The sequence below is a fragment of the Staurois parvus genome, unplaced genomic scaffold (genome assembly GCF_062004578.1).
Source record: "Staurois parvus isolate SC_StPar_1 unplaced genomic scaffold, SC_StPar_1.0 ptg000470l, whole genome shotgun sequence".
NCBI lineage: Eukaryota > Metazoa > Chordata > Amphibia > Anura > Ranidae > Staurois > Staurois parvus.
In genome coordinates this window covers 3305940-3330679 of record NW_028318266.1, presented here as the reverse complement: position 1 = coordinate 3330679, position 24740 = coordinate 3305940, and the positions used below count along the sequence as shown (strand labels likewise).

The window sequence follows — 24740 nt, the reverse complement described above, 5'->3', positions numbered from 1 at the left end:
TCAGCACAAAAAATAATGAAAGCAACGTGACATATAACAAATAATGAGTGACCATCAAAATAAACATAAGTGATCATCAAATCGGCATAACGTCCATGGAAATAGACTGCCAACTCCAATGAACAAAATTTTCAAACAAATTTTAACACAAAGTTAACCTGAGTAAATACAATCTGCAGTTTTGGAAAAAAACTGTCCAAACCTGCCGTGCCCTATGTAAAAAAATAACTGACCCCTAAATCCCCTGTTGCATAACCCAAGTTCAACTAAGCTTGAGGTCAGGAACTGATGGCTGGATATTCTCCTGCAGGATTTTCAGGTAGAGCACAGAATTCAAGGTTCCATCAGTTATGGCAAATCGTCCAGATCCTGAAGCTGCAAAGCAGCCTCAGACCATCAACAGGTTTGACTGTTGGTGGGGGGGGGTACTGTACTGGGCTGAGTGGGGGCTGATCAAAGAGTGTGCCACTCCAGATATCACACAATTTTTTTTAGGGAAAAGTAAACCCCCCTTCTGGTAATAACACATGCCCTCCTGCCTCCTCTTGATATTGAACGATGACCCCTTCTTCAAGAGCCCCCCACTTCAGATAATCATAGATAACCTCCTCCTCCTGTAAAGACAGGTGACTCCCCCTCCTGGTAATGACACTAATCCCCCCAACCGGGGGGATAACTCCCTCCTCCACCAGGTAATGACAAGTGACCCCACTCCCAACTAGGTGATGAGAGACGCCCCCTTCCCCCAAACAGGTAATGACAGATGAACCCCCTACACCAGGTAATGACAGTGGACTCCCCTTTCCCAGCTGGTAATGACAGAAACCCCCTCCCCCACCAGTTAATGACAAATGACAATCTTCCCCACCAGGTGATGACAGATAAGCCCCTTTCCCACCAGGTGATGAAAGATGACCCTCACCTTCAGGTGCCCTCCTCCTACTAACGACACACTATTGGGGCCCCTGAGACCCCTGATGCTACGCCCATGGGTGCGCTATACTGTAAATGTAAAAAATATCGAAACCGGAGTTGGACTTTAATTAAACCTTACTACAGTAGATGGTGGACTAAAATACTCAATGATGCAAGAGCATTGTTGCAATACAAAGTGAAGATAGAAAAGCAAACAAAAAAATTACATTGAGAAGAATGGTTGCTCTTCTTGGCTTTGGATTTTGCGGTTTCCTCCCGAGGAATGGTCCCGGTAGGAGTCACATGGGAGCACTTTTGGCCGCTGACACACCCACTTTTCTTGATTCCGCTGATCATAATATTCACAGACTTCCTTCCCAGGTAGATCAAAATTGCACTCAACCACTTCATGAGTTCCATTTTTCTCAAAGTAGCCCTTAAAGAACACCTGTAGGCCAAAAACTATACATTCAGTTCTAACAAACTGTTAATGAGGATTTCCAGGAAAAATGGAAGAATAACTCCAGTATCTGACATGCCTATTATGATGGCAAAATAAAAAGTATACCTACCTACTGCAACTCCCTACAAAAATGAAACTTCCATTCAGCTGTCGTATACATCTTTTAGTATTGGAGAATTAACAATTAAATGCAGTCATGTATTATGATTATTCAGTGATGCCATAATTCACCAGCAGATGGAGCTATAGCATTTTTGTTGCAGAGTATGCTAAATTACACCCAAACATAGTATATATATATATATATATATATATATATATATATATATATATATACACACACACACAGTTGCAAGAAAAAGTATGTGAACCCCTTGGGATTACATGGAGTTTTGCATGAATTGGGCATGCAATGTGCTCTGAACGTCATCTAAGTCACAACAATAGAAGAACACAGTCTGCTGAACATAATACTACACAAACATTAGATGCTGCCATGGTTTAATTGCACACAACATGTAAACATTCACAGTGCAGGGAGGAAAAAGTATGTGAACTTTTGGACTTAATAACTGGTTGACCCTCCTTTGGCAGCAATAACCTCAACCAAACGTTTCCTGTAGTTGCAGATCAGACCTGCACAACGATCTGGAGTCATTTTGGACCACTCCTCTTCACAAAACTGTTTCAGTGTAGCAATATTCTTGGGATGTCTGGTGTGAATCGCTCTCTTAAGGTCATGCCACAGCATTTCAATCGGGTTGAGGTCAGGACTCTGACTGGGCCACTCCAGAAGGCGTATTCTGTGCTGTTGCAGCCATTGTTTTGTTGAATTACTTGTATGCTTTGGGTCATTGTCCTGTTGCATCACCCATCCTCTGCGGAGCTTCAGTTGGCGGACAGATGGTCGTACGTTTTCCTGCAAAATGTCTTGATAAACTCTGGAATTCATTTTCCCATCAATGACAACAATCCGTCCAGGCCCTGAGGCAGCAAAGCAGCCCCAAACCATGATGCTCCCTCCGCCATGTTTCACAGTGGGGATGAGGTTTTGATGTTGGTGTGCTGTGCCTTTTTTTCTCCACACATAGTGTTGTGTGTTCTTCCCAAACAACTCAATCTAGGTTTCATCTGTCCACAGTATATTTTGCCAGTAGTGCTGTGGAACATCCAGGTGCTCTTTTGCAAACTTCAAACGTGCTGCAATATTCTTTTTGGACAGCAATGGCTTCCTCCGTGGTGTCCTCCCATGTACTCCATTCTTGTTTAATGTTTTCCTTATTGTAGATGTGTCAACAAAAATGTTAGCATGTGCCAGAGATTTCTGTAGGTCTTTAGCTGACACTCTGGGATTCTTCTTTACCTCATGCAGCATTCTGCGCTGTGCTCTTGCAGTCATTTTTACAGGATGACCACACCTAGGGAGAGTAGCAACAGTGCTAAACTTTCTCCATTTGTAGACAGTCTGTCTTACTGTGGACACATGAACATCAAGGCTTTTGGAGATACTTTTGTAACCCTTTCCAGCTTCATGCAAGTCAACAATTCTTGATCGTAGGTCTTCTAAGAGCTCTTTTCTGTGAGGCATGGTTCACATCAGACAGTGCTTCTCGAAACCAGTAAACCCAACACAGGTGTGTGTTTTTTAAGGGCAGGACAGCTGTCAGCAACACATCCAATATCATCACACTGATTGGAGTCAAGGTTGGCTCACTCCTGGCTCCAATTAGCTCTGGGAGAAGTCATTAAGCTAGGGCCTCACATACTTTTTCCTCCCTGCACTGTGAATGTTTACATGTTATGTGCAATTAAACCATGGCAACATCTAATGTTTGTGTAGTATTATGTTCAGCAGGCTGTGTTCTTCTATTGTTGTGACTTAGATGACGTTCAGAGCACATTTTATGCCCAATTCACGCAAAACTCCACGTAATCCCAAGGGGTTCACATACTTTTTTCTTGCAACTGTGTATATATATATATATATATATATATTACACACCAAGTGGAAATCCGACAAACTGTGGTTCATTAAGTTATCCATAGGTGATGCTTAAAAGTCTTTACAGGTTGGCAGTTTACAGTTTCACATGTGTTGTGTGCATGTATGCATTGAGGACCTACGTGTGCATTCTCCTTTGCACGGGGAGCAGGAGCACACTAACATTTTTTAATTGTATTAATTATTTTACTCAAATTTAAGGATTTTTTTTTTTACACTATCCCTTTATTTTATTTTTTTACTTTATTACTAACACAAGGGATAGACAACATCCCTTGTGATAGCCTGGGTCATGACAGGTCCTCTTTTTTGGAAAGATCTAGGGATATCTCTTCTCTGACCTCCAAAGCAACCGAACAAATGAGGTCAGCTTGATCGGCTGTTTTACAAGCTGGTAACGGCAAACTGAACCTGGAAGTGATGAAATCCCTCTGATAAATTCCACTTTCTGACATCACACAGTTGTAGGAACAATGTCAGTTCCTGTCACTATGCGCAGAGAAGCTGATGCCGCCAGTCAGACTGGTCCTGTTCTCCCCAAATGGGAACTCCTTCTGCAGCCTGTAAATGTGATCTAGCTGCTGTATAGCCATGTGTATCACTTTTACATAAAAGAAAATGTTACTTAAAGCGGAGTAATGCCCCTGCCCCCCCAAAACCCCCCCCCATAAAAGTCAGGGCACTTACCTGCCCATGCATCCAGAGGTGTCCTCACCCCAAGCCAATTCTTCAATCAGCTGTCGGGTGCTGGTGCTGCCATCTTGATCAAGGTCTCCTGCTGTGCATGTGCAACGCGTGTTAGTCTTTGTGAATGGGCTGCTGTCTGGAAACTTGGAAGTGTCCCAGAGGGGTGTGGAGGGGGGGTGCCACAGTGAACTGAGCTGGAAGTTGGAGAGGGTACCTGTCCAAACCAGGTACCTGCTTCCCCCAAAAGGTGCCAAATGTGGCAGTGGAGGGGGGGAGGAAGCAGAAAAGTGGAGCCTCCACTTTTGGGTGGAACTCTGCTTTAAAGGATGTGTGCATTTTCAATGTTGCCTTCAAAGCCAGATGAAGAGATCCTCTGCCAGTTGTACATTATTTTTTGTTTTCCATTGTTACATGTTCCCTATGGCAGTGCTCAGTTTCTCATACCTTTATTCACAGTACTTTGCCTTTAAGTCCTAAAAGTGGCCAGAATTTATCAACATGAACCTGCTCCCATAGACTTCAATGGGCTGCTATCAAATTATTACTATTAATATTAATAATAATGTTGTTCAAGATTACATAGCAATAACAGTTTGCACAGTGCTTTACAGAATAGGATTCAGTCAGGGGCGGACTGACCATTTGGGAACTCGGGCACTGCCCGAGGGCCCGAGGTCAGTAAGGGGCCCCATGAGATGCCCCTGGTACCTTTTTATAGGCTTTTTTGGATGTGGTTTGGAGTGTGGGTGAGGACACAGGGGCCCCATGATCCCCTATTGCCCGGGGGCCCCATGAGTTGTCAGTCTGTCCCTGGATTCAATACAAGAAGGTCAGGAGGGCTCTGCTTGTGAAAGGTCACAATCCAAAAGGGAGGGTCAAGAGATACAAAAGGTATTAACTGTGGTGGATGAGCTGATGCAGAAAATAAAAGTTACATTTGTTAGGTGGATGTGGGAAAGGCTTTCTTATAGAGATGAGTTTTCAGGGACCATCAAAGGATAGACAGTGTAGGACATAGGTAGAGGAGGAGGTCTTGTGAGGCCCACAGAGGACAATTAGACTGATGGTATGAGATGAGGTTAGTGATGTAACTCAGGGCAGAGTTATGGATGGCTTTGTATGTTATTAGTAAGTTAGAAGTTTGGGTTCATCAGACTTCAAGGGGGATTCTTCAACCTAAACTCAGGCAGTTTTACTTATCTCTTAATATTAGCTAATGGTTTTCTCTGAACCTAGCTTCAGACTAAATATTTCCTGTTTGAGACTTTGAACGAAAGCTGAAACTTTTGCCCATTCAGCCCCCTATTCAGTCGGAGCCAAAAATTATAGAGAGAAAGTGGTATTTCTAATGCTTTTATATATGTCAGCTTGCCGATGTCACTAGTTCCTAAGGTGTCCCTAGGAATCCATGAGGTCACTGGGAGTCAGTGCCACTTAAGCAAAGGGGCAGAGATAGTAGTGATATCACTGCTCAAATATGGCCACCAGTTAATGATGTCAGCACCATCCTCCTCTTGAAGTCATTCAGCTAGGGGTAACATCGGGATCAATTGTGTGCACTGGGTCATCAAGTTTTTTTTATTTTGGCAGCAGGAGTAATGACTGATGATGGGTTTTACAATGACAGATATTTTTGGGGATTTTTAATTTCTTAAAAAAGATTTGCCAAATGTTTGGATGTCCTGAATTCCAGGTTGCAATTCTTTTTTTGTTTTTGTGGATGTACCCCATACTTATTTACGTGGGGAAGGCGGTATGTGGGGGTCCTCTTATTTTTTAAAGGGAGCATCCAGATTCTGAAGGGCCCCCACCTGCATACCCTGACAGCCACTGACCAGGGTTGTAGAGATGAGTCCCTTGTCCTCTTGGTAAACAAAGTCCTTTACCCCATCCCCCACTCCTATGTTGAAGGCATAGTGATGCTGCCAGTAACTGGGAATTCTAAATAAATAGAAAGTAAGGATGTAAAGGATGTGAGGAATAAAGAATGAGAGGTGGGGGGGAAGGGCGGGGGGAAGGGGTGGGGGGGAAGAGGGCGGTAGGGACACAGAATCGCCCCTCCACTGGATAAAGGTGTGAAAGGCACAGCTTTACTGGGAGTTGGACAGCTGGTTGAGGTAGGAATCAGTATAGACAAAGTATTTCCAGGGTCTCCAGATTTCAGTACAAGACTCTTCCATGTTACGCAATGTGGTTGTAAGGTCCTCCATATCTCTCAGGTCATTTACTCTAGCAAACCAGAGAGCCTTTGTAGGAGGGTCAGCACTCCTCCAACAAATCGGAACACAGGCTTTATCAGCATTTAAGAGTTGGAATGTTAGGGAGGTTTTGTATTTTTTTATAGGTCTCTCCATTAAGTGCAACAGACAGGCCACCAGTTAGTCATGCGAGTTGTTTAATGACAGCAGTTGTATCCTGCCAGAACAACTGAATTCCTGGACAAGTCCAGAAAATGTGGAGCATGTTCCCGCCCTCTATGCCACAGCACCAGCATGAGTAGGGAATCAGGGAAGAGATATGGTGAAGCAGGGATGGGACCCTGTACCATCTGGTGAGAATTTTGAAGCTAGTCTTTTGGATCCTTGTGGCGATAGAGGACTTTGGGCTAAATGGAGAATTTCTGGTCTCTGACTAGGAGTAAAACTCATGCCTAGATCGGATTCCCACTTTATGAGAAAGGAGGGTATGTAGTTCTCTCCAGGATGTGTCAGGATGGTATAAAACAGGGAAGGAGAATGATGTACTGGTTACCCTCTATGGCACAGTGATTCAAATCCAGCAAGCGGGTAGTTAATACCTAAAGTAATGGAGCGCCGGCGGAGAAAGTAGCACAGCTGTCCACCCCAGAAATCTAGGGGAGGGTCAGCAAGTTGGGTAAGATCTCTAGCAATCAAAATCCCCTCTTAGGTTAGAAAATCAAATATATTGGTGTAGCCTTGGGTTTTGAGGTGATGAAATTGTCCTCATGGAGGTCAGGAGTGAAATCAGGGTTGCCCAGAATAGAGATCATGGGTGAAGGGGGCAGGGAAACTGTGGTGGTGCAAAACATTTTAGGTGAAACCCAGAGGGTACTGCCAAGGGTAGGGTGCATGCATAGCTCCTTCGGAAGAGGGGATGCAATCCAAGGCCAGCCCAAGGCTTTGCCCTGGGAGTCCTCCAACTCCATGGAGACCCAGAGTTTTGCTTCTCCAGGGCAGTGCCAGACGATTATCCTGGCAAGATGTGTGGCCCTATAATAAGTTTGAATATCGGGAAGGCTAGACCTCCAGAGGACTTAGGCAAGGATAGGCTCTATAATTTCTGGTGTGGTCTCTTGTGAAACCAGATGAAGTTCTGAAACTGGGAGCAGATATTCCAGTAGAAGAAAGGCAACAAACACATGGAAGGGGCTTGCAGCAAATAAAAAATTTGAGGAAGCACAGTAATTTTGACAGCACTGCAGTGACCAAACCACATCAGCGTTAGAGAGTGCCAATCCAATAAGTCTTCTTTAAGCTTGAGAAGAAGTGTTTTGAAATTTGCAGAATAAAGAGGTCTGGGGTAATGTTCATACCGAGATACCTGATCGCAGCAGAGGCCCATCCGAATGGAAAAGAGGGTTTCAGGCTACAAATTGTGTTTGGATCCGTAGAGACATTGAGGGTGGGAAACCAGATTGATTCTAAAGTATGACAGTGCCCCGTATACCTTCAGGGACTTCAAAAGATTTTGTAACAAAAAAGATCAAGTTGTCAGCAAAGGCCACCACCCTTTGCATTTGAACATGAACATGCATGAACTTTCGGTAGCCAGCTATGTTGGGATCGGCGTGGACCATGCAAATTATTACAACAAAGGATTTTGTATTGTATGCTGGCTTGTACCATCATGCATAGGCAAGGTCTTCAAACTGTGATGCATACACCACAGGGTTGATGTTTTTTTCCCACCCAAGCAGCATAGTGAGGAAAATTTGGATTGTCTGCATTATTCCGCCAACTGCAAAATCTATTTAGCTAAAATTACTCCTCTTATCCCTGTAAGCAATATGTTTTGGTAAATTCTGCTAATTTCTGGAGAACTTTTTCATTATTATCTTAATCAACCATGTTGCGTTTACATTTATCCAATCAATTGTATTACCTTGTCTGGTCGAGTATCCCTCTGCTGATGTAAAATTGCGATAGCTTCACTGGAATGCATGAGTTTCACAGAGATCTTCGTTTCTCCAGGCCACTGAAAAATAAACCTTGCCGTATAGGAACCATTATAATGATCTGTAACAGAGCCACTCACTCCAGCTTTCAGACTCAAAGAGTGAAACTTCACATGAAAGAAATCCCCTCCATAGTTCTTTGTCCTACCTTTGTGGTCCTTAGCTATAATTAAAACCTCCAGTGATTCACCAATCACATAAGTAGCCCGAGGATTGATTATAAAATATTCAGAAGTCTTTGGGTGGGTGGAAAATTCCAGGGATACATTGGTTGGAGCCAGAGGCCATTCAATCATCTTCAGCAGATTGCTGAGCTCTTCACTTTGAGGGCTGGTCAGATGAAATGTTGGTGTAGACGTAGTCGCCAATGTAGCTGGAGAACTGTTTGCATTGGAATAGTCTCTCCACAATATGTTGGAAATTACCTGAATGAAGCATTGATGAATTGTTAATGTCCATAATAATTGGTGCTATCCATAAAGTCAAAGAACGGGTACACTGTATGATTATCTAATGGTGTATTTCGTATATCAAATTCATTTGGATAGTTTAAAGCCCAACTCTGGGCTTAGACCCCCTAGTTGTTCCTACCTAGGTTTTGGATTTTTTTCTACTTACCTTTTCAGAATCTTCAATCATGTGATGCTCTGGGCTGTCTTCTCTCACCTCGGGAGGTCCTCCATTGATGTATAGAGCAGCACTGACACAATGATGATCAGTGTCTTTTACCCCCTTCCTGACCAGGGCAATTTTCAGCTTTCAGCGCTATCACACTTTGAATGACAATTGCGCGGTCATGCAACACTGTACCCAAATTAATTTTTTACCATTTTTTTGAGACAGATAAAGCTTTATTTTGGTGGTATTTATTCACCGCTGGGATTTTTATTTTTTTGCTATGTAAATGAAAATGTCCAAAAATTTTGAAAAATAAATAAATAAATCTTTGCCAAAATTTATTCTGTTATCTTTTTAGTAAAAAAAAAAAAATCCAAAGTTTATAACCAAAAATTATAATTTTTAAACATTTTTCTTTACATTTTTATTTTTTTATATTATTATTTTTTTATTTTTTTTTACATACTGTCACCCTAGCAGTACAGTGTCACCATGGTGACACTGTACTACTTGTGGGGGGTGATGAAGATTTTTTTTTTTTTTTTTTTTACACTGATTGCTTTTACACCCATATAGGATGTAAAAGCAATCATTTCTCTTTCTCTCTCTCTGCATTCTTGCACTCATTGAGAAGTACTGAGTGAGCTGTGATTGGTCACAGCTTGTCACATGGTACAAGGCTGTTGTGAATAGCCTTGTACCATGTGACCTCTGTGATCATTCACAGATTTCACACGTAGTAAGCAATGATGTCACAAGTGACATCTTGCTTACTACTTTGCATGTGATCACTGATTGGCCAATCAGTGATCACATGATCGGGACCTCGTACAGAGGTTCCGTCCGACGATCGGTGTTTCACTGTGTCCGGAGGACACAGCGGGCACCGGATCGCGGTGCTGCGCGCTCCGAGGGAGCGCGCACAAGCAGAGTGCGGAGAGGCCGTTTATAAATGGCCCCCCGACCCTGTACTGCCACCGTCCGGCCGTTTATATGCAACGGCCGGTTGGGAAGTGGTTAAACAACGATTAATTAATGGGGCCACAGTGAAACCCCCTTAGGGGAGGGGTCATAAGAACCATTCATTATTAATATGTCTTCTTAATTGAATTTAAACTGTGTCATTGAACTTGGAAAAGGAGAACATCTTGTGGTGGAGTAGAAATAATGCTGCAGAGGACAGCTCTGGATTAATGGCGAGTGTTGCAGTCTCAGCTGCTTTTTTATTTTATTTTTTTTAAATGCAAAAAAATTAATTTAAAATAATCAATAAAATTGCCCACAGTCAGGCTTTAAAGAAGTTAACTACCTCCTTCCCATAACCCTTTTAAACATAGCAACGAAATGATGGGGGTATGGGACTGTGTAACTGGATATTTAAAAAATGTTGTTTATGGTATATTGATAACTATCATATCATGTTACTTGAGCTCTTAAAAAAAATGCATGCAAGAACTACTACTCATTAAATTAATATTTTACTATTAATGCTCTAAGTTGAGCTTAGTCTGCATCAACAACTCGATATATGTCACGTTTTGAATGCAACAAAATCTACAAAAGGGCTCTTGAAACAATTAAAAACATCTGAAGATAGTGGACTTGCCATAAACAATGTATGATATATATACTGTAACTTGAATGTCTTTATTTCATTCCATTTACATGAGATCACATTAAAAGGTTCAAAAGGTGTTTTCCAAACCAACAAACAATCAAAAGACATTTCTTTTTGCAAAGAAGGCAAGCAAGTAATTATAATGAACCTACTCAAAAATATCTGATGGTCTGTTTCAATGTGAAAGTATTAACCACTTGCCCTCCTGAGGGTTTACCCCCCTTAATGACCACGCCTCTTTTTGCTACTTGGCACTGCACTAATTCAACTGATAATTGCGCGGTCATGCAATGCTGCACCCAAACGAAATTTACGTCCTTTTTTTCACACAAATAGAGCTTTCTTTCGGTGGTATTAGATCATCTGTGCGCTTTTTATTTTTCACGCTATAAACAAAAAAAGGCCAAAAATTTTGAAGAAAAACAATATTTTTTACTTTCAGCTATAAACAATATATAGTAAACTCAAAGTTGGTTTTAAATTTAGGCCAAAATGTATTCTGCTCCATGTTTTTGGTAAAAAAAATCCCAATAAGTGTATATTTATTGCTTTGTGTGATAGTTATAGCGTCTACAAACTATGGTATAAATACTGCAATTTACGCCATTTTTCTGCTATACAGCGCTGCGCTAGTTTAACGGACAATTGTGCGGTCATGCAATACGGTACATAAATGAAATTTACATCCTTTTTTCCCCCACAAATTGAGCTTTCTTTCAGTGGTATTTGATCACCTGTGCGGTTTTTATTTTTTGCGCTATAAAAAAAAGGCTGACAATTTTGAGGAAAAAAAAACAATATTTTGGACTTTTTGCTATAAAACATGTCCAGTAAAAAAAAAAAAATGCAAAAATCAAATTTAGTCATAAATTTTTGCCAAAATGCATTCTGTGACATGTCTTTGCTAAAAAAAATCCCAATACGTGTAAATTAATTGGTTTACATGAAAGTTATAGCGTTTACAAATGGCGGGAAAGATACTGGGATTTTTAATTTTTATTTATACTAATAATGGCGCCGATCAGTGACTTTTGGCGGCAATCAGCGCCATATGGCGGTGACCAGCGGCTTATGGCAGGACTGCGGGACAGCGGCGGACATTTTGACACTGGGGGGGAACTGACTTGGGGTCACTGACATCCCCAGTGACACCAGTACAGTGATCAGTGAAAAAAAAACACTGAAACTGTACTAATGTCACTGGGGAGGAAGGGGTTAACATTTTTAGAATTTGCAGTGTAAGGGGAGTGTTTTACTAGGGGGCCGGGGTGTGTACTGGAGGGGGGGGGGGAGGGGAGCTGATCGAGGGAGAGAAACTCTGCAGCTTCTCACGAGCTGTCAGAGAACTGACACAGAACAGGGCTGTGTGTAAACAATGCAGCCCTGCTCTGTGTTAGCGATCACCGGCAATCGCGGGAAAACGGACGGTAAAAACCGGCCGTGACCCGTCGACTGACACCCACTGCTGACACCCACGGGACAGGTAGGGCGGGCGCACGCCCCCTACCTGTTTTGAAGGCAGCCGTTTTAAAACGTGCTTTTGCCTACGAGCGCCGCCCTGCCGCCGTTTAATTGCGGTGGCTGGGCGGCAAGTGGTTAAAGCAGTATTAAACAAAAACCGAAAAATATATTATGCTGCAAAGTACCAATCATTAGATGTGATGGCTGCATTCAGTTTCTTTTTTGTAGGCTTTCTTCTATTTTCACCTGGTGATCTGGCCAGTGTAGTGCTACCCCCAAAGGAGCCGCTGGCAACAAAATAATTGTAACTAGTAACAGCAATGAGTGGGTAAGAGAACCTCTCACCCAGTCTTTATGAGATCACTAGAGAAGCGCCAGGCATCCTGTAGTGGGGGGGCCCTTTTTTTTTCTAATAAATGTTTATTGAAGTTTTTCAAAGTAAATACAACAATACAATCTTGAAATACAAACTATCAGCCAACACTATTTGTAAAACAAGGAGTACAAAGGCCTGTATAACATCTATAATGTTAGAAATAGGCACGTAAGGTATACCATGGCAGTAAAGAAGGTTGAGCCTTACAGTAAATCAATTCCCTAGGAATGGAAGCTTGGGTACAGTAGCCTGAACAGGAGTACTTCTTTATCTAATAGTATACTGTAGAAGGATAACCATGTTGGCTAGGTAAAACTTATGGAATCCACGGAAAGTCGGGGAGGAGGATAAGTGGAGGGTAGGTTGGTGACTTGGCGTTTACCCAGTGTATTGGTTAGTTGAGCTTTGAGATACCAATCTGTGTAGCGGAAGGGTTCCATGTGAGCGGCTAATTCAGCAGGTGAGAAGGAATGCTCCATGTAGGGTCTCCATCTTGAGATGAGATGACAAGTGGACTTAAAGTTTTGGGTGATGGTGTCAAGCTTTTCCAAGTTGAAAAGGTTAGTTAGCACCTGTGTCACTGCCTTGAGAGATCGGGGATTTGGATGAATCCAGGCTTGCATGAGGGCTTTGCGGGCCACCAATAGGCAAACATGTATCCACTGGGGGGAAGTGAAGGGTGTGTTGATTTTGTAGGCTCTTCATAGCTAAAGAGACAGATCATGGGTTCTTTGCAGACAGAGATGTTGTAAAGTTGATTGATGTATTGAAGGATTTGGTCCCAGAAAGATGAAACACGAGCACATTCCCACAAGCGATGGAACAAGGTCAGTTGGTTGTGATCACACCAAGGGCATGGTGAGTGGGCAGCTACTGCCCAGTTCATGAAGAAAGGATAATAGGCCTGGTAGATGATTTTGAATTGAGTTTCGTGTCATGTTTCAGAGTACTAGCAAAATAATTTTCCAGTATCCCAATCATAGTTTTTCTGGAGTATCGTCCGTGCAAAGTATGGGGGTCCGAGGTTTAAATGGAGTAAGGCGGTATTTTGCAGATTGGTGAGAGACAAGGTGAGGGCAGATGTCTGAGATGGAATAGCGGTCTTGTTGAAGCAATATCTCTATGAAGGAGCGTTGGAAGGGATCCTCTTTAGGTGAATAGAAGGACCTTACCAGCTGATGATGGTGGAAGATATGGGATCCTGGCAGATGAGCAGCTAAAACAGAGAAGGGTTTAGAGGATCAATGGGTATCATCAAAGTCTGATATGACATTAAGAAGTCCATTACATGACCAATGGGTAAATGCTGTGTGTTCACTAGCAGGAGGGAACATAGGGTTTCCAAGTATAGACAAGTAACAAGATATATTTGACGGTAAACCAAGAAGCTTTTGCATTTCCATCCAAGCCAATATGGTGTCTCTGATCAAAGGGTTCGACCGGAGAGATACAGTTAGAGATTTGAGCTTGGAGTACAGAATGGCAGAGAGATGTAGCAGAAACACCAGGGCTTCCTCCAAACAGTTGTTGGAGTAATGTGATTTCATGATAATCCAATTGAGACCCTGGTGAAGGAGGCAGGACAAATTGTAGAATCTAATATTCGGCAGGCGTGCACCACCCCCACTTCTGGGGAGACTTAGATGTTGTAATGCAATGCATGTTTTTTTTGCGTTGCTATAGAAAGGCCTGTAGGGCCGTATGAATCTTCTGTAAATCGGAATGCTTTAACAAAATAGGAAGTGTTTGTAAAGGGTACAGCAATCTTGCAAATGACGGGGTGCAGCGCTAGTAAAATACTTAAATATCAAATAATTACAGATATACAGTAAATATAAAGTGACAAGGTGCAAATACAAAAGCCACTGGATGATGGCCAAAGGTGCTAGAAGGTGTTGACTCAGTTAAAAGTCCACAAAGAAAAAGTGTTGATAAGATCTCAAATGATCTCAGAATATCCGGTGATCAGGGCCGTGGATCAGGTGATAAATGATAATGAGATTGCGTACTCATTAGATGCGCAAAAATATTAGTAAGCCACTGGTCTTCAGGATATCATCAAAATGGGTCTGGTCAGATCTGGTGGGCTAAACCAGTGGGAAGCCATATCTGGATTCATACCGACTCCTCTTAAGTATCTCTGGCCAATCATATGCTGGGCATTGGGGTAACCCAGTTGGGCGTAGAAATGGGTGACATGGAATGATTAATTAAGTTGTGCCTCACCATCTCTTAATACTGCCAATAAGATGGCGCCGCACTGTTGGTGACTCTCTGTTGATTAGAGATCGCAATCGCGATCCACGACAAAATGGCGCCGATCACTTGCGCATGCGCGGTGGTCCAGTAAGATGGCGCCGACGATCTGCACATGCTCCGGTAGCCGACAAAATGGCGGGCGCATTAAGCAGGATTGTCATTCACAAATATAAATAGCACCTAAGTGGATGTCCTGCTTGCTAGCCCTTATCCCTATGAATACGTGCATCGCACGAAACGCGTCAGTGGGCAGCAGCAACAGGGCATCTAACCACCGCTGGTGGACACCCTGGAATGTATGGTCAGTAACTTCTTTTGAAAATCTTTTTATGTACCCCACACCAACCAACCCTGAATAAAGGTACCTTAAGCAGTATCACGCTATGTGGTCTCTCATTGGGCACTCTGTGTGAGTGCTATCATTCGCAGTGCCCATCTGGAGGAACCATGACCCTGGTGGTGATACCTGGTAGCAGTTTCTGGTAACCTTGCCTCTGTGGAACCGGGATGGTGATCTGTGGGTAACCCGATCCGAGATTTGATGACCGATCTATGGCCTGGTGACGCAGGATTATATATTGTGTATTTTAAACACACATCTGGTGAGTGCGTTTTTCACCTATTTGTGTGGTTTGCACCTATTGTCACACCTTGGATCAGGACGTCCACTCACCTGGAATTAGGATCTCTCCATGATCCGCACCATCATATTGAACTTTTTAATATTTATTGATCACCATCAGAGTGACATCACGCATGCGTATAAGTTTGCACTAGCATATTGTGTGTATTAATCGTGTACTATTATTTAGCGCTGCACCATTTTATCTGGATATACATGTATTATTGGAGGTTTTCTTTTGGTTACCTTTTCGGTGTATCAGCTGCTTATTAACTTTGTTGTGTATACATATTTATACACATTTCCACTTTTGTTTTAAGGTAGCGCTCACTAAACATCTTTTACTACATAGATGTTATTAGGTCATCTGGGGTTGGGCATCCAGGACACAGATCTGCTGAAGAACGCCACCAGGAATAGTAGTATTTCAGCCTATATATCCAGGTTATGCAATCCAGATACACCAGGGGGAGCCAGCAGTCTAGATGTCATCCAGGATCCAAGGCTCAGAAACACAGATGAATATCAGATGGGCGCAATCTCTCAGAGGGTGCCAGTAATTAACCTGTCATCCCAGGGGATCCTTTAAGAGGTGGGCTCAAAGAAAAAAGAGCCCAAGCACAAATAGTTCCATAGTGCAACACCGTTTTTATTCAGAATTTGTATAAAAAGATAATAGTGACACTTACACTTTAAATTTCTGTTGGCATCTGGCCAGATGAGAGATCCACGTGGCTGAGTCACTGAGAGCAACTCCCTGACATGTTTCGTGCGATGGCACGTTATCAAAGGAAGCTGACTGCTCTCAGTGACAGCTCTTATGTAGTGTGGGCGGCGCATGCTCATTAGATGATCGTGACCTCATCGTCTGATACTCGCACATGTGCAGATCGTCCGTGTGGTGGCCATTTTGAAGACCAAAAATGCATTGACTTCTATGGGGGATTTTTCTCAGTGGGAAAGGACATGTGAACTCAATCAGTACAGAATCTATGTATTGAGCCACTAATTCTCACGTGTTTAGATGGTTAAATAAACACGTATATTCTAGTTTAAATAGCAGAGATTGTCTAGATCTCTTCCTTTGATTCCCAAAGTTGATTATGTCCCCTCATTTATTTATTATAAATTTTACTCAGTATGTTTAATGAAGTGGTGGAACTACAAGTCTCAATTAGCTAGAGATCTCCATAGTATGCGCAGACCACAAATATAATTAGTCATCAGGCATTGAATACTTAATATTACACATTAAAAACAGACTGTATATATGAAAAAACAGTATATGCCTATAAAATGATAATGAATTACAGTTGCAAGAAAAAGTATGTGAACCCCTTGGGATTACGTGGAGTTTTGCATGAATTGGGCATAAAATGTGCTCTGAACGTCATCTAAGTCACAACAATAGAAGAACACAGTCTGCTGAACATAATACTACACAAACATTAGATGTTGCCATGGTTTAATTGCACATAACATGTAAACATTCACAGTGCAGTGAGAAAAAAGTATGTGAACCTTTGGACTTAATAACTGGTTGACCCTCCTTTGGCAGCAATAACCTCAACCAAACGTTTCCTGTAGTTGCAGATCAGACCTGCACAACGATCTGGAGTCATTTTGGACCACTCCTCTTCACAAAACTGTTTCAGTGTAGCAATATTCTTGGGATGTCTGGTGTGAATCGCTCTCTTAAGGTCATGCAACAGCATTTCAATCGGGTTGAGGTCAGGACTCTGACTGGGCCACCCCAGAAGGCATATTCTGTGCTGTTGCAGCCATTGTTTTGTTGAATTACTTGTATGCTTTGGATCATTGTCCTGTTGCATCACCCATCCTCTGCGGAGCTTCAGTTGGCGGACAGATGGTCGTACGTTTTCCTGCAAAATGTCTTGATAAACTCTGGAATTCATTTTCTCATCAATGACAACAATCCGTCCAGGCCCTGAGGCAGCAAAGCAACCCCAAACCATGATGCTCCCTCCGCCATGTTTTACAGTGGGGATGAGGTTTTGATGTTGGTGTGCTGTGCCTTTTTTTCTCCACACATAGTGTTGAGTGTTCTTCACAAACAACCCAATCTTGGTTTCATCTGTCCACAGTATATTTTGCCAGTAGTGCTGTGGAACATCCAGGTGCTCTTTTGCAAACTTCAAATGTGCTGCAATCTTCTTTTTGGACAGCAATGGCTTCCTCCGTGGTGTCCTCCCATGTACTCCATTCTTGTTTAATGTTTTCCTTCTTGTAGATGTGTCAACAAAAATGTTAGCATGTGCCAGAGATTTCTGTAGGTCTTTAGCTGACACTCTGGGATTCTTCTTAACCTCATGCAGCATTCTGCGCTGTGCTCTTGCAGTCATTTTTACAGGACGACCACGCCTAGGGAGAGTAGCAACAGTGCTAAACTTTCTCCATTTGTAGACAGTCTGTCTTACCATGGACACATGAACATCAAGGCTTTTGGAGATACTTTTGTAACCCTTTCCAGCTTCATGCAAGTCAACAATTCTTGATCGCAGGTCTTCTGAGAGCTCTTTTCTGCGAGGCATGGTTCACATCAGACAGTGCTTCTTGAAACCAGTAAACCCAAAACAGGTGTGTGTTTTTTAAGGGCAGGACAGCTGTCAGCAACACATCCAATATCATCACACTGATTGGAGTCAAGGTTGGCTCACTCCTGGCTTCAATTAGCTCTGGGAGAAGTCATTAAGCTAGGGCCTCACATACTTTTTCCTCCCTGCACTGTGAATGTTTACATGTTATGTGCAATTAAACCATGGCGACATCTAATGTTTGTGTAGTATTATGTTCAGCAGACTGTGTTCTTCTATTGTTGTGACTTAGATGACGTTCAGAGCACATTTTATGCCCAATTCATGCAAAACTCCACGTAATCCCAAGGGGTTCACATACTTTTTCTTGCAACTGTATATGTATATAAAATATTAATAATCCATAAAAATACACAAATAATTAATCCAAATTATATCTGTATGAATAGAATAGGATTATAAAAGATAGAGGCTGCTTTTAGCCTCTGAAATAGTTCAGGGACTAAGGGAAGGGGATACCAATTTTTTACTGTGACTTTATTCAGGTCCCTATAATCCGCACAGGGTCTCAGGGACTGGTCTTTCTTCTCTACAAAAAAGATTCCAGCCGGTGAAGTGGAGGGGCGAATAAATAAACAGACTGTCATCAATATACTCCTTTAATGTGCCCAACTCGAGTTCCGACAGCGGGAAGATTCGGCCAAAGGGGATCTTGAATCCCGGGAGCAGGTCAATGGGGCAGTCATAAGCCCAGTGCGGAGGGAGAATATCTGCATCTCATGGGCTGAAAACGTCAAGGAAATGGTGGTAGGTGGGAGGCACAGTTTGTGCTAGGTCTGTATCAGTATTCACACACAACAGGGTTGGGGGGCTTAGTGATGGCTTTGGGAGGCAAAAAAACTATATTTTGGACTTTTTGCTATTAACCCCCCTGGCGGTATCCTGAGTGTAGCTCGGGGTAAAGTTTCAGTACCACAAGCGATAACCCCGAGCTACACTCGGGAATACACTGCAGCGTTGCTCCGGCATCTGTTCTTCACTTACCTTGTCCTGCGCTCCCGCGATGTCCCCCCTGCAGTGTCCCCGGCAATGTAATCCGGCGGATGCCGGCATCTGTCATCTAGGTTCCATCCCCTGCAAGCGTCGGGACGTAAGGGGGACGGAACGGCGGGAAATTTGAAAATGACCAAAAGTGCCATTCACTAAATACACTACAATCACATAGTATAACATTCCTGTATCAAACCATTTCACATACATTTTGTCCCGAGTGCTTTGTCCGGCGTCCTGCCTGCATTATTACTGTTCTTTCTGCCTGGAAACTGAGAAACGTCCATGACGTCCAAAAAGCGTCCCTTTAGGTCAAAATCGGTTTTAGACCGGCTAGAGAACAGCGATAGTAAATCAGAACCACTTGCAGAATTGAGTGATAATGATTCGTGGGGGAAATTCCTCATCAGACACTGAAAACGATTCTGTGACTGAGCTCAGTGATGTGCGAACTTGGCGCTATATTTCACATTTCAGTGTTTTTGGTTTGATTATATTATTGAATTCAATTTATTATTATTATATTATTATTTTTTATGATTATTCATTATATTATAATTTATGATTTCGTGTTTCAAACTTTATCATCTCCGGGATGTTTACCAAACTCTTGTTCGGACAGATTTCAGTGAGTTATTCCTAAATATTACAGCCTACAATAAAAAAACTATATATTTCCATGCAAAAAAATGTACCGCTTTGAGCACAGAAATATGGACATAATCAGACCGCTAGGGAGGTTAAACATGTCCCAGTACAAAAATTTTAAAAATCACATTTCATCATAAATTTCAGCCAAAATGTATTCTGCTCCGTGTCTTTGCTAAAAAAAAATCCAAATACGTGTAAATTCATTAGTTTACATGAGAGTTATAGTGTTTACAAATGATGGTATAGATAACGGGATTTTTTTTTTCCCGACTAGTAATGGCGGCAATCAGCGACCTTTAGTGGTGGACATTCTGACACAGGTGGAATACAGTGATCAGTGCTAAAAAAAAAAAGCACTGACACTGTACTAATGGCACTGGGCAGGAAGGGGTTATTGTGAGGGGCGATCAAAGGGTTTACTGTGTGCAGTAAGTGTTTTATTAGGCGGAGGGAGGTGTGTTCTTCACTGTAAGCACACTGATCAGTGTGCCTGAGCTGACAGGGAGGAAGATTGTTTGTAAACAAAACAATCTTCCTCCCTGTCGGAGATGCTCAGTAATCACCGGGCGATGGCGGGTAATTACCAGATGGGACCCAGTGATTAACATCCAGGGCCACGAATGGCTCGCACGTGCCCCCTACCCAGAAATGCGAAATCACGTATATATATAAGTGATTCTGTACACAGGTGCCATCCTCTAGCAGTATATCTGCAATAAGACGGTCCTTAAGAGGTTAAAGTGTTCCTAAAGCCTTGATGTTTTATACATTAATGTATTGTCTCCATTAAGATAAAAACCTTCTGTGTTGCAGGATCCCCCAGCTCCCCTCCCCCCCTTATTCTTACCTGAGCCCAATCTGATCCAGCGATGTGGACAAGAGCTGTAGCTCTCGCCGCTGTCTCCCTCCTCACGGAGGATTGATAGCAGGAGGAGACATTGGCTTCAACTGCTGTAAATCAAATAATGTGACAAGGGAGAATGGGGCTGGGTTGAGCAGCCTGGTCTGTGTCAGTAGACACAGACAGGGTGGTTTGGGAGCGAACCCACTTGGGTGCCCCCATGGAAAAGGGCTTTCCATGGGGACACTTGCCAAAGAGAGGTACCCTGGAGTGCTGGGGGAGACCCCTCAAGAGTAGGACCGGGGCCGCTCTGTTCAAAACTATTACACAGAGCAGGCAAGTATGACACATTTGTCATTTTAATTTAAAAAATGAAGATTTAATGCAGTGGTTCTCAACCTTCCTAATGCCGTGACCCTTTAATACAGTTCCTCATGTTGTGGTGACCCCCAACCATAAAATTATTTACCCAGTAATTATAATTCATGAGTGTCGTTTTACCTCCAATACTGCTGCTTTCAACACAGTAGCTGCTTTTAACAGAGTAGCTGCTTTCAACACAGCAGCTGCTTTCTACACGGTAGCTGCTCTTTACACATCGGAAATATGTGTTTTATGATGGTCTTAGGGGACCCCTGTGAAAGGGTCATTCGACCCCCAAAGGGGTCGCGACCCACAGGTTGAGAACCACTGGTTTAATGTTACTTTAATATACTAAGACCAGTACACAAACAGTACAACCACCATTACTGGAATTGTGAGAAGTGCCACAAAATACAACATACAACGAATGTGCAGCTGACAGTTCAATACCCCCTCCCCCATATAAAGTACAAACACCACACCACGTCACTACAATATATAATACAAAAAACATCACTATGATATATATACATCAAATACATTTACTATACCAGAGCTCATAAACATACAACACAAGCTCTACTCAAAGGATAAGTTCACCTTTGGGAACATGCTACATGCTCCACCTGTTTTTCTTGTTCCAACAATTTTATTAACAATAAACCGGAATGACACGAACAAGGAGACATTGTTAATGAATACTAGGCATTAAAGTGGCAGTAGGACATAATAAAATGAATGAGGGTCAAGGTATTAATGCCTATACATTTCTAACAGAAACAGGTAAATAAAAGTTAACAACAGATCACAATATGGTATCAGCCAATCACAGCAATGTCTCCCAAGTGCATTAAAGAAATAGGGGGAAGTTTGGAGGGGGTCAGACAGGGGTGGAAGGGGAAGAGGAACAACAACCATGACTCCATGAACATTCATCAAGTTTACAACAGCCCCTACGCGTTACGTACGAAGGGCTATTGACAATATCCTTGGCGCACAGTACAGAACTCAAGGGAGAAGGAGTGATTCGTCAAAGGTAGGCGGGAGGAAGCGCTCTACCCAGGGGCTCCATATGCGCAGGAATTTAGGGATCGTGTCAAGAACTGTGGCTTCCACCTTTGCGTGTATCATGGCTTGTGTTATTCTGGTTTTGACGGCCGCGACACTTAGGGTGGGGGATTTCCAAGACTTCGCTATAACCTGCTTAGCCGCTGTCGTAACTTGCATAAGGAGCTTGAATTGCGAGTTGGAGATGCCAGAAGGGCATTGATTGAGTAGGGCTGTTGTTGGGTCGGGTCGTATAGTGATAGTGCTAAATGTAGATATCATGGTGAAAATTTCATCCCAAAAGATTCGGGCTATTGGGCAGTCCCACCACATATGGTAATGTGTTCCTAGATCCGTACAGCCTCTAAAACAATTGGGCGAGTAATTAGGGGTAAATTTAGCGATTCTCGCTGGGACCAAGTACCAGCGGGTTAAGACTTTATAATTAGTTTCCAATGCTACAACGTTCTGCGAAGACGATTTTGTGTTGGCCCAAATGTGGTCCCAATCAGACGGGTCGAATTTCTTACCTAGATCCACTTCCCATTTATGGGTATATAGAGGGGGGGACGTGGTAATCGAAGTAGTGAAGAGTGAGTATAAGCAGGAGATAAGCCCACGTCTATGAGGGTCTTTGCAACACGCTCGTTCAAAGAGAGACATGGTGTCTGGCCGATTGGTTATTGTAGCGTAGGGAGCGTAAAAGTGTTGTAGCTGCAAGTATCTAAATATCTCGGAGGCTGGGAGGCTATGTGTTTCCCGCAGCGAGGCAAAGGATTTAAACTTATTCCTCTGTAGGAAATGATATGTATGAAGCAAATTAGCAGAGGACCAGGCTTTGAATAAACGGGGTGTCTGCCAGGCCGGGGGAAAAGCTGGGTTTCGTAGAAACGAGAGCATAGGATTATGCAGTGATTGGAGGAGATAACGGGTTTTCAGTTTATCCCATAAGGATAAAAAGTGAGAAGTGATGGGGTTGGTTATAGAGCGGCGGTCTATTGGCCTCAACCAGAGTAGGTTAGCTGTGGATAAGGGATCACATTCTATTGATTCAAGTGCAACCCATTGAGGGATTTCAAAGGTTGCATGATATTTAGGTAATTGGGCTAAATGCGCTGCTTGATAATATTTGCCGATGTCGGGTAGGCCTAGACCTCCATTGAGCTTAGGGCGGTATAGGGTGGAGCGGGGTATACGAGGATGAGTATTGCCTCATACATAGGAAAAGATGCGACACTGCAGTGTGCGGAGGTAGTGAGGGGGGACTGGGAGGACTCTAAACAGATATAGAATTTTTGGGAGGATTGACATCTTGATATCTGCTATTCTGCCTAGCCATGCGAGGGGGAGGGAAGACCATTTGGACAGAAGAGCAGAAAGGTGGTTTAGCATCAGAAGATAGTCAGCTGCGTAAAGGTCTGATAACTTGGGAGTCAGTTTGATTCCCAAGAAAGGGATATGACACTGTGACCAAGGGAATGGTAAAATCTGTTTCAGATGCGTCAACTCTATAGGGGGGAGAGAAATGTTGAGTACTGTAGATTTATTAGGGTTTATTATTAGACCAGAAAGCGAGCCAAACGCCTCGAGAAGCAGAAGTAGGGAGGGAGAGGAAGTCAACGGAGACGTGAGAAAAAGCAAGACGTCATCCGCAAAGAGACATAACTTATGGTGTGTGCCCCCTATCTCGAGTCCCCTGACATCCAGGTTAGTTCTAATTAAGAGGGCTAGGGGCTCTATAGCCAGAGCAAAGAGCAAGGGGGACAGAGGGCAGCCCTGTCTCGTGCCTCTGGAGATCGGGAACTGAGCTGACCTGTGCCCCAGATACCTAATTCTGGCCGAAGGCTCTCGATACAGCGAGAAGATCCAGGTTAAGAAGTGTGGGCCAAAACCCCACTGATGCAAAATATAATCGAGGTATGGCCATGAGACTGTATTGAATGCTTTCCGGATATCTAGGGACAAGAAATATGCAGGAATATTACGAGATCTTGCTAAGTTTGCCAAAAGGGATGCACGTCTGATGTTATCTCCCGCTTGTCTAGTTGGGATAAAGCCCACTTGGTCATTATGAATTAGAGAGCCAATATACAGGTTAAGACGTGAAGAAAGGACTTTTGCTAGCAGTTTGATGTCAATGTTAAGGAGAGAGATTGGCCTATAGTTGGACCACTGCGTGTCATCAGAATTCGGCTTTGGGATCATTGAAATGTTCGCTTGCACTGTTTCATGATTGAAGGTTTGGCCAGATAGTAAAGCGATAAAAGCATTAGTGAGGATAGGTGTGAGGAGATGAGCAAATGTTTTATAGTAAGTGGCTGAGAAGCCATCTGGTCCTGGGCGTTTACGTAGCTTTAGACTTTTAATAGCGTCTAAGGTTTTGGCTGGGGAGATGGGTCGTTCAAGTGCCGCTAACTGGCACTCTGAGAGTTTCGGGAAAGAAATGGAAGTTAGAAGGGTATCAGCTTGTGCGGGGTCAAAAGGTGTGGAAGAGGAGTAAAGCTGTGACAAGTGTTTATGGAACGTCCGTAGAATGTGTTCCGGGTTACTAGTGAGGTTGCCAGAGGAGGTGCGTATCCTGATAGGTTTAGTGAGCTGGTCGAGCCTGCGAAGTGAGAGAGCTAGGAATGTGTTGGGTTTATTTGCCCTAGTATAGTATTTGTGCCTAGATCTACGGAGTGAGAGTTCCGCTTGGTCTGTGAGAAAGAGATCTAGGGCCAATCTAGATCGCTCCAGGGCTTCATGGTTGGCAGGCGTAGGAGCCGCCTGGAAGGCTTGATGAGAACGTTCATAGGTTTGCTCCAATAAGAGACGTTGTTGCCTTTTGGTTTTATTTAAGAAGGATGCTTTGCTGATGCAAAACCCTTGCAATACCGGTTTATGCGCTTCCCATAGCAGGAGAGGGGATATATCAGGGGACTGGTTAAGAGAAAAATAGTGTTTAAGGGCTGCTTCTATTTCTAGACAGTGAGCTGGGTTTGCAAGCAGGTTATCATTAATGATCCAAGAGGATTCAG

General features: G+C 43.0%; 1 protein-coding gene across 1 annotated transcript in view; it reads right to left on the bottom strand.

The window, feature by feature from the left end:
• LOC149452561 (NXPE family member 3-like) overlaps positions 1-24740 on the bottom strand; it is a 37333-nt gene that overhangs the window by 7181 nt on the left and 5412 nt on the right. The window contains exons 2-3 of the mRNA XM_089689347.1: positions 8190-8687; positions 1143-1363 (exon numbers count right to left, since the gene is read on the bottom strand). Coding sequence (XP_089545473.1) covers positions 1143-1363; positions 8190-8687 — 719 coding nt within the window. The remainder of the gene's footprint in view (positions 1-1142; positions 1364-8189; positions 8688-24740) is intronic.